General features: G+C 52.6%; 1 protein-coding gene across 1 annotated transcript; it reads left to right on the top strand.

Annotated features, from left to right (window-relative positions):
* Positions 1 to 2,973: 2,973 nt before the first annotated feature.
* STE20 (signal transducing kinase of the PAK) lies at positions 2,974 to 6,140 on the top strand (the record flags this gene model as incomplete). Its single annotated transcript, XM_065757721.1, has 4 exons — positions 2,974 to 4,146; positions 4,216 to 5,596; positions 5,646 to 5,980; positions 6,039 to 6,140. 4 exons carry the CDS (start codon positions 2,974 to 2,976, stop codon positions 6,138 to 6,140), a joined length of 2,991 nt encoding a protein of 996 aa, XP_065613638.1.
* Positions 6,141 to 10,285: the final 4,145 nt, after the last annotated feature.

Raw genomic sequence — 10,285 nt, 5'->3', positions numbered from 1 at the left:
CCCCTCACCCCCGTTTTCAAAGGAAGCTGTTCCGCCGCTGGTGGAGTAAGCTCGTCTCGCGTAGTTTTGCCCGAGGTAGCCTTGCTCAGACAGCATAGGTAGGTACGGATACAGATACAGGGACACTGGAAGTTTCCCGGCGATGATGATGATGACGATGAGGGGCACACGACAGGGCATGTGGTTGACAGTGTATCTTGTCACCATACACTGTAGGCAGAATGGCGTTGATTGCTTGGTGTCACCTGTTCAGTTGCGATTGTTGGTCGGGCCGCTGGATGTGCTAGGTACTGACAGCCCAGCCCCTTCGCTGTATCAGACAAGTCGGGACATGAGCTCGCAGAGATGATCTTTTGGTGATACGTCTGGAAAGGAAAATAAGAAAAGAAGCTGGTAGCAGGCGCCTCAAGACGACCAGCCTGTCTTCGTGTCAGTCTCAGTCTACGGTTGTATGCGTGGGAGTCAGCCTGGAACGAAAGCAGGTCCCGAGATGAAGTCATTTCGAGCACGGCTCCGACAACTACCATGCGCTACAATATGAGAGGAACATGCAGCTGGATCAAAAGTACAGGGCAGGGCAGGTTTCTTCTTTCGACTGCAGCGCATCTACAGCACTTATTAGCATGCATCACAAGTTTGAAAGTCGGCCAGTCGGCTGCCTGTCGTGGCCAATCAGGACCGGAAGCACGAGTGCTGGCAAGTCGAGTCGTCTTTCCCTTTTCAGAGTCCGGCCGTATGCGCTGTCAGTTATTCAGAAAGAAACGAATGACTTGCGTGCTTGAGACGCTTTTGTCCTTCTCAAGATGGTAGGGCACAATGACACCAAGACCTTGGAAAGCTAATCACCTCGGAGGCTCAGTCAGTATGGACCGTGATACTCCAGTAGGGGGAGCCTAATATACGTTTGGAGACAGATGGCGCACTGTGTTTTCTAAATTGGAGTCTATCTCGGACACCCATCTGAAGTCTCAAAGCAAGGCTTCGTGCCTTGGTCAAGGTAAAAGTGTGTGCCCCTCCCATCCAGTCCTGCAGCCAGGGCTCTGTCATCTCAAAGCGTAAGTACTTCGTATCTTAGGTAAGGCACCTAAGTAAGGTAAGGTAGGTAAGGTAAGACAGGTAGACCGTAGGGGCATCTTGCACTGGCCCTGCCCGGGCATTGAATGGAAAGGCAAAAGGCGCAATAAAGTACCTACGTACTTTGACGGTGCCGGATGAGGCCCCACCTCACAGGCTTTTACTCCACCTTTTTCCACACCACCACACCACACGGCCACGGCCACACGGCCACACGGCCCCCAGGCTAAGGAAGCCCGCCCGCCAATTCATCCTCCGATACTTTCGTACCCACCAGCTGCCACGCCCATTTCGCGGCCCTGCTACGCCTGCCCACTTGACTTGGCCTCTTCCAGCCGGTCCCCCTCGTGCCTTCTCCCACTTCAATCTGAACAGACCCCGCTTTTATTTTCCAAGCACCCGAACCAAAACAGACTGGGAAGCACGCGAAGTAGGAGACTAGAACAAGCAAAATGGAACCTCCAACTCCACCCGCTACCTCGTGAGATGAGTGTTCCATTCAGTGTACAGATAGGCTAAGGTATTCTGCTTCCTGAATCCTGTCGGGTGTTGTCTCTTGCAGTCAGTCAGTCTTGCAGCCTGTGAAGAAAGCAAGTCACTGACACACCACTCCACTGAATTTCATTGGATCGGTCGAGTCCTTCTTTACACACTCTTTAATTCTGTACCGCGCAACTTGCGTCCCACCAAACCCAGTCCAGCCCAGTCTTGTCTCGTCTTATCCCCCGCTGCATGTACATTCCAGTCTACTGCGTACACTACCTACGAATACATGATACATTCCCTAGGCAAGTTGGTTCCCGGCAAATTCGACCAGCATCGGCAGCACCAAGGTAATCAGCGAGAGTAGTCCCATTCTTGCCCTAGTCTGACGGCCTGCGCTTCCATCCACCTTTGGTGATTGCTCACTCCACTCGGAGCTATTCGCTACCCAGAACCCAAGATACTCATATCCGTACCCATACGTACTTTTTCACAGAGTTGTCGTCGTGCTGCCGGCTTTTGCTGGCGGTTTGCCCCCCAGTTGCCAGCTTTTCTCGAATCTTGCCAGCTCCGGGTCCCAGTAAAACAATCCCCCGTCGCTCCGTCGTCCACTTCACTCCTCTCGCTCCGCAACCCACCTCACCTCACCTCACCTCACCTCACCTCATACGGCCCAAGAATCCACTTCTTTCGTCTCCATTCAGCCAGTGACAGTCAGCGTGTCCCGGTCCCCATCAAGCACAGAAGTTGCTACAAGCCTGCGACCCAGCGCCTACTTTCATACAGGACCTCACTGGACCAGTGGATAGAAAGGTACCTTAGGTGCCCGGTCACCACCTTAAGTACCCAGGTATCTACTTAGGTAAGTACCTATCCTCCCAAATTCCATTGGTCTATACCTAGGTAAGGTTCCATACCTTATGCTTGGATCGATTACCGCCGCTGCTTGCTAATTAAGACCAAGACCCAAGGCTAAACCGGTCCCCTCTGTCTTGCACGCCTTCCCGGTTCACTCCCCGACTCGAAAAGTCTCGAGACACGGCTGTCACTGCGACTGTACTTGGAGTTTTGCTGCCATCTACACTATTCTTGCTGGTATCACTGGCCCCTCCACACACCTTACTATACCTTGCCCACCAAGCCTTATCACGTCCAGCTTGAGGACCGTAGACTCTTAGAGACTGAGAGTTGGTAGGAGGCAGACAGACCACCACCACCACTACCACACAGCCGTCGCCGCCGCCGCGTGCGTACCTCTCCCGCCGTCCACTCCACGTCTCAAGCACAAGTCCAAGGGGAGACAGCATCGCATTGTGCCTGTACCGAGTTTTTTCCTCCTCACACACCCTCTATTCATACCCTCTTTTTTCCCTTCCTTTCCCTTTCTTCGACGTTTTAGACTTTTTAGGGTGTATCATGGATAGCAGCCAGAGCACGACTATTTCCAACGGCACCTCCCAACGTCGCAGGCTCACCAAGAAGCCGCCCTCGTCCTACCAGCAACACACCCGTTCCTCGAGCGGTCTCGATGGTGGCATCGACGCCCTCTCTCTCCAGAGCAAACGCAGCTCTACATCGCTGAAGCGCGCTCCTTCCGCTCCACCAGCCCGGACGACCCCTTCAAACGCGCCAGCAGCTGCTTATTCTTCTGCTTCCGCTTCGGCCTCTGCCTCTGCTTCTGCTTCTGGCTCGGCACAGAGTTCTGGTATTCCTCTACCCGGCGTTGCTTCTTCTGCCGCTTCCAACAGCTCTTCGCCCCATCACCTTCCATCAAGTCAGACGCACCTCCCCAATCCTTCCCCCATTCTGCCTCAGGGCCAGTTCGCCGCCGTCGCTGGATCTGCTGCTCCTTCCCCAACTGCCTACCACCACCCCCAGCTCCACGCCCAGGCCCAGACCTCCTCCTCCACCTTCCACGCTTCTTCTGCTGCCGCTGCCGCTTCTGCTCACGGCCACGCCCAAACCCACGCCCACGCCTTTTCTCCTCACCACCATCAGCTGCACTTCAATCACCAAAACAATTTCTACCAAAACAACAACACCAACAACAGTCCTGTAGGTAACGGTTTCGCCGTCGGCATCGCCCACAGCACCGATCGCCCGCTCGATCCCGCCGCTCCCTCGCCTTTGTCGTCACAACCCCACGACGAATTCATCGGCGCTCCCTTTGACGGTGCTGCGGTCCTGAACCGCATCGAGCAGACCAAGTCGCCTGTCGCCGGTCAGCATCCTCACTTCAACACCCCCAACTACCACCGACACAACGCTCCCGCCCCGCTCATCAAGTCGGCGACCGATTCGCGCATCAAGGGCCCCGCCCTGAGACAGTCCCAGAGCTTCACGAACGATTCCTCCATGATGAACGAAAAATCACAAGGCGGACGGGTGACGGAGAACTCAATGATCAGCCCCAAGAGATATTCAGACGAGGCAAAGGAGCCCCGCATGGGCGTCCTGCGCAAGAAGTCGGGCTTCTCTGGCTTCATGAACAGCCTCGTCGGCACCCCAAAGAAGCCAGTCATTTCAGCGCCTGAGAACCCCGTCCATGTCACCCACGTTGGTTACGACAGCTCTACTGGCCAGTTCACCGTCAGTCCGGCCTTTTCTTCCTCTTTGTCCTCGTGTGCTTGGTGTAACTGACGATTTTCTACAACACAGGGTCTCCCCAAAGAATGGCAGAGATTAATCAACGAGAGTGGAATTCCCGAGAAGGAACGTAGGGAGAACCCCCAGACCATGGTTGACATCATCACATTCTACAAGGAAACGACCGAGAAGCCAGCCGAGGATCAAGTTTTGGAGAAATTCCACGATGCTAGAGCGCCTGACTACCGTCAGTATGCAAACGCGAACTCGCCGTCGGGTGCCATGTCGCCGGGCATGTATCCGCCAACCACTTATATGGGTATGTCACCAATGATCAGTCCACCTGCGAGCCCTAGGTTTCCAACTGTCAATCATGAAGGATCTTTCGAAAACCCCCGCCAGCCGCCGCCCGTCCCTGGAGTTTCGGGAGGCAAAGGCTCCGGCAAGGACATCAATCTGATGCCCAGCCGCCCGGCCCCGAAGCCCCCCGTTAGCATGCCCTCGTCGATGAGGTCCGCTCCCTCCAACTATCCCGGCAAGGACTCCGGCATTGGAATGTCTCAGCCCGCCGAGGACCTACCCCCGGTCGCCTATCAGCCGCCCAAGGAGAGCAACGTTCCCATGCTACCCGAAGAGCATCGTGGAGAGCACCGATCTCGATCCCGATCCAACTCGCGTGCTGGCGCCCCCGCCGGTTACGTGCCCCCCACGCCTAACCCGCAGACAGCCCAGGCGAACGTTTACCAGCAGCAACTCATGCAACAGCAGCAAGAGCAGGCCCTAGCTCAGGCCCAAGCGGCCATGTCTGGCCAGATCAGCCGTGCCCCGAGCAAGAGACAGCCCGCCCAGCAGCCGACCCCACCCCAGTCGCAGCACCAGTACGCTCAGGGTCCCACGGCAAACGGCGGTCCCGGTCAGCGACAGCAAGTTGGTGTACCTGGCGCACCTGGTTCCAGACCCAGACACCGACCCCGCCAGAGCACCGGTATCGATGTTGTCGCTGCTCTCAAGCGCATCTGCTCCGACGGCGATCCTCGCGAAGTTTATAAGAATTTTAACAAAATTGGCCAAGGCGCGTCAGGCGGTGTCTACACCGGCTACGAGCGAGGAACCAACCGTCTGGTCGCTATCAAGCAGATGAACCTCGAACAGCAACCCAAAAAGGATCTCATCATCAACGAAATCCTTGTCATGAAGGACAGCTCACATCCCAATATTGTCAACTTCATTGACAGCTTCCTCTGCGGAGGTGAGCTCTGGGTTGTGATGGAGTTCATGGAGGGCGGTAGCCTTACTGATGTTGTCACCTTCAACATCATGACTGAGGGTCAGATTGCCTCCGTTTGCAGAGAAACACTTAAGGGCTTGCAGCACTTGCACTCGAAGGGAGTTATCCACCGCGATATCAAGTCCGACAACATTCTCTTGTCAATGGAAGGCAACATCAAGCTGAGTAAGTCTTGAGTAATATTTGACATTATGGCAAAACTAACGCCAGGTAGCTGATTTCGGTTTCTGCGCAACCATCAACGAGGCCCAAAATAAGCGCACCACTATGGTTGGCACGCCTTACTGGATGGCCCCGGAAGTTGTTACGCGCAAGGAGTACGGGCGCAAGGTGGACATCTGGTCTCTGGGCATCATGGCTATTGAGATGATTGAGGGAGAGCCGCCATACCTGACCGAATCACCTCTTAGAGCGCTGTGGTTGATCGCTACCAACGGCACACCCCACATCAAGGAGGAGTCCAACCTGTCAGCAGTCTTCCGGGACTTCCTGTACTTTGCCCTCAAAGTCGACCCCGAGAAGAGAGCCAGCGCGCATGACCTCCTTAGAGTGAGTCCATTCGAGATTCCAGCGATAGTCCGACACTAACTTTTTTTTCCCTTCCTAGCACGAGTTCATGAAGGGCTGCGTTGACCTTTCTCAATTATCGCCATTGGTACGTGCCGCAAGAGAAGCTCGGCTTGCCGAGAAGGCTAGAAAGGGACAGTAGGACTCCCCTGGCCATTCACCGAAGAACATCTTCAAGCGGTTGAAACATCGACATTAATGACGACCTTGACGACAACATACATCCAAAATGGGGCTGCCCCTAACACAGGTATTAAGATACCCCAGGAAATACCGTTGGCCACGACACACGTAGCTTGAGGTTGCTTTCCACCTCCGCTCTGCTCAACAACTTTACTTATCCTTTGGTCAACGCCCTTGGCTCTCGATATGTTCATGGACCCAGTGTGTGTCCGCGCCTTGGCTTAGCCGCCTTTCGACCCCCAAACATAACTCTACTTGCTTTCAAGATACCACTTCAGGGCTCTGAACCATTTTCGGCTCGGACTTTCTGACATTTCTTCTTCTCGACGACTTGCACACGCAGCATCATTCGGCATGTTGGCGACCGAGCAAAGTCCTTTTCTGTGACAGCTTTTCTCTCTTCGATTTACATAGAGGCGACACGATTCTGGACTCGGCAACTCGCCTCAAAGTCAGACTTTGGTTGCATGTGCGCAACGCGGTCTTCCCATTGGATCAAGACATCCTCTTTGGACCAATCATATTACCAAAGTCTAGTGGCCAATGTCACACTGGATATCGGTCACTAAGGGAGGGACGAGACGATGAATCGCACGATTTGATTTGGCCAGCGGGAATAGGTGGTCAACTCTTTTTTTGGGGCAGGCAGGCGAACCCCTTTTTCAACCTGTCTTGTGGGGATTTCTCTACTCTGTACAGAACACATCCGAGAAAAAAAAAGGATCGATTTTCAGACGAGACGTCGACGGACATTTACGAGGGGGCATGTTTTCGGCTCAATGGTCCCTAATGTCTGTAGCCCACGCAGGAGGGCGTTCTTTACCGGTCATGCGCGAGTTGATGTACCACCGTGGCGGTGGTACCATGGCTATTCTAGACAGACTCGACTAGGTAGAAGAATGACCCTCAGGCCCAGCAGGCCTAAGAAAGTTAAAAGCAGTGTAGCCTTGTCTTCCCAGTGACGCCGTGCCGTATCGAGTGATTCTATTATTCGGTTATCCCATATATTCTCAACATGATATCTTATTTACACTTCGGCCCCTTCGGCAGAAAAGAATATGGTCTATGATTTTGCCTACTTCTCCATCCTGAGTAAGCTAGTTTCCATCCACCTGGCCATGTCCTTTCGCATGTCCATGCGACCATGCCATGTCATTCGCATCAATGAGCCCCGGGCGTTTTACCTTTTTTCAGTGAAGCTCTCTCTACCTTCTTGCTCCTATCACCTCTTTTTCCGGATGAGACTGGTAGATGTCGTTTCTCTTCACTTTTTGACAAATGCGTTCTCTCTCTCTCTCTCTCTCTCTCTCTCTCTCTCTCTCTCTCTCTCTCTCTCTCTCTCTCTCTCTCTCCCTCTCTCTGCGTGTGTCTCTGCGGCTGGCGCCAGTGGAAAAGCCTCTCCCAGGGCCTGCATGACGGAGTTTCTGTGCGCAATTTTGAACACTTGGGGGGCTATCAAGGCATCCGTATTTTGGAAAGGAAAGGATTTCCATATATATGATGTGTTGTTACTATTCCTTTTTGCGAAATAAGTGGGGAGGAGGGGGGTGATGGGTGATATTCCTAGTGTTGTTGCTCGAAAGTTGGTAGAGGTAAAAACGCTCGTATGGACAGAGAAGGGAAAGCGACCATTTAGATCCCCCAACGGCGCCTGAATCTCTTCTTTTCTCTGTACACCTGATGACCTCCAGGTCCAATTTTTCTTTTCCCCTTTTTCGTACCTGGCGATGTGGAAGAAAGCCCCTCCCCCCCCCTAACGGCTGTCTTAACTGTCCATGGAAATGGATTGCGTCACCTTTTTGACGGGATGAGGGGACTAAAGACCTAGAGAGACGGCTCATGGTTTCTGGAGGACTCATGGGATGTGTCCTTTTCGAGGGAGCTGTTCACTATTCTTAATTCCGTGATCCGGAAGAGGGCGGGGAGCTATCCGTATCTGGTGGTTATGGTGAGGTCTTCTGGTACTAGAGCCGAAAATGTAGAAGGGAACATATGAGGGATCGGCTATGAAGAGAGAGGGATGTTATGGATGTCCGGTTAGAACTTCACACTGCGGATGCGGCCATGAGATGGTAGATCATTTTCCGCAGTACGATTGGCAGAAGATATGGGGGTGCCATTAAGAGTCGGAAGTCAAGAATATAGGGGACGGCTAGGGAAATACCTGGGCCTGTGCTCATTGAGTAATGACTGGGAGAAAGTACGAATTCGTATGTTGCCGGCACAAGGGTAGGGAGGGCCCCAATCTGGGTTCTTTGACAGCGAGAATATATCGGCTCTTTCTCACGGCCAGGTTCTCGCCATTTATTTTGCCTCTGCTCGATTTCGCCCTGACAACAAACGCCAACATATGAGGCTTTCACTATGAGTTCAATCAGGAAACTTTCCTTACCATCATTAGAACGTTTTTGGAGTCTTTGCGAGATACTCAATACTAGCACGGTCACGGCCTTGAATAGCAAGCACACTAATTGTAGGGAACCTCGTTGGATGATGTATTCTCGCAGCACATCTCGTCTTGTGTGTTGCTCTGAATGAAATCTGGGGGAAAATCGTACCGAATACTACTTTTTGCTTTGGGCAATTGTCTGAATGAGCCTTCCGTTGCTGATTTTGTTTTCGCTATTCCTCACTGCGGAATGATTTGGTGTTTCTATCCTATGAGATAAACAAAGGGGGGAACCAGATTGCCATAGAAATGAGAACAGTGTCCGAGTCCACTTAGGATCTCGAGTTCTCTAGATTGGTCACCTCCTCACCTGACCTGACAAAGCGGCTGCAAATATCTAGGCTGGGTATGATACCCAGCCCGTTTATCCGAACCTAAGATGCCCAAAGAAAGTTCCCTAAGCGTTGTTGAAAGCTGATAAACTTTGGCGAAAAGCTGTGGTTATATCTTCCTAGCAGTCCCATCGGTGTATACCTTATTGTTAGTATAAACGTCAGCAAGGCAAGGCCATTCGAAGTCTGATAATCACGTATTGAACTACATAATGGTATGTAAAAGGAGGAGGTTAGTAGGTATAGCTAACAATTCCTCCACTAGTTGTGAGCAGGGAAGTGAAGGGCCTATGCAAACGGCCCCTGCCACCTTATAATGGCCTTCTTCTACCGTAAAATTTCAACACTAATAAAGGGAGATAGTGGGAATGAAGGTATCTGTTTTCTAACTTGGACACACATGACAAGGGAGCCTCAGCTTAAGTGCTTCATGTAGGCCAGTGGATTAGTTGATATTGGAGGAGATTTTGCAATGTCTAGTTGTGGGTGACCACCTACAGCAAGCTATCCATAAAGTGGTTTTCTGCTTCCTTGGGGGTCGCTCTCTAAGCCTAACAGCGTGAATATACCCTGGCTCAAGGCTGGAAAGGCAGGGAGGAGCCTCGGTCTTATTGTTCTCGAAAGCCCAATCGGTAGGTGCCTACCTGAATAGATGGAATACATGAAATGGGTTTACGGTATACGCACCCACGTGATTGCAAGCCGGTGGTAGCTGAACCGTCCGTACCTTCTAACACTTTGTCCATGGCGCCACGACCTGGAGGGAAGAAGGGTATATACCCCCCTTTCAACCCCCTTCCTGTCACCAGCAAGCAGGCGCCCGTCTAGGTCGACGGGTCAGGTCAAACTGGCTGGGTGGTGGGGTGGTCAAAGGTCAACAATCAATTATACACGCCAACCAGCCTACCCAACGACAGGCTTAGTGAGAGTACCCGAGTTCGAATCCCAGCTTGAGCACCAAGAGATGTAGTCCCCAATTCAGTACCGGGGGGGTGAACTCTTTTTTACTTCCTGTTGTCAATTGTGATAGTGCTTTTTGCTAATGTCGTGATGGCATCAAACACTCCAGACGCTCACCGAGGATCACGTATTTTGGTACTACACATTCACCGATATCGACACCCTCCGCCATTATATCATGATTCAAGTTTCTGTACGGAGTACTGACCGCCCGGAAACCAGGGGTCAAGACTCCCCGGCCGCGCTGGGAAGCCCCATGCTTTGCGCCTGATATGTTGGAGTGAAATGCCCCCCCCACAAGAATCATTACGAAGGGTGCGGGAATGGGGGGAAACATCCAACTGAGAGAAATGACAGAACCTC

The sequence above is a fragment of the Colletotrichum fioriniae genome, assembly GCF_027942845.1.
Source record: "Colletotrichum fioriniae strain IMI 355084 chromosome Unknown scaffold_7, whole genome shotgun sequence".
Classification (NCBI taxonomy): Eukaryota; Fungi; Ascomycota; class Sordariomycetes; order Glomerellales; family Glomerellaceae; genus Colletotrichum; species Colletotrichum fioriniae.
This window is presented reverse-complemented; position numbering and strand designations above follow the sequence as displayed.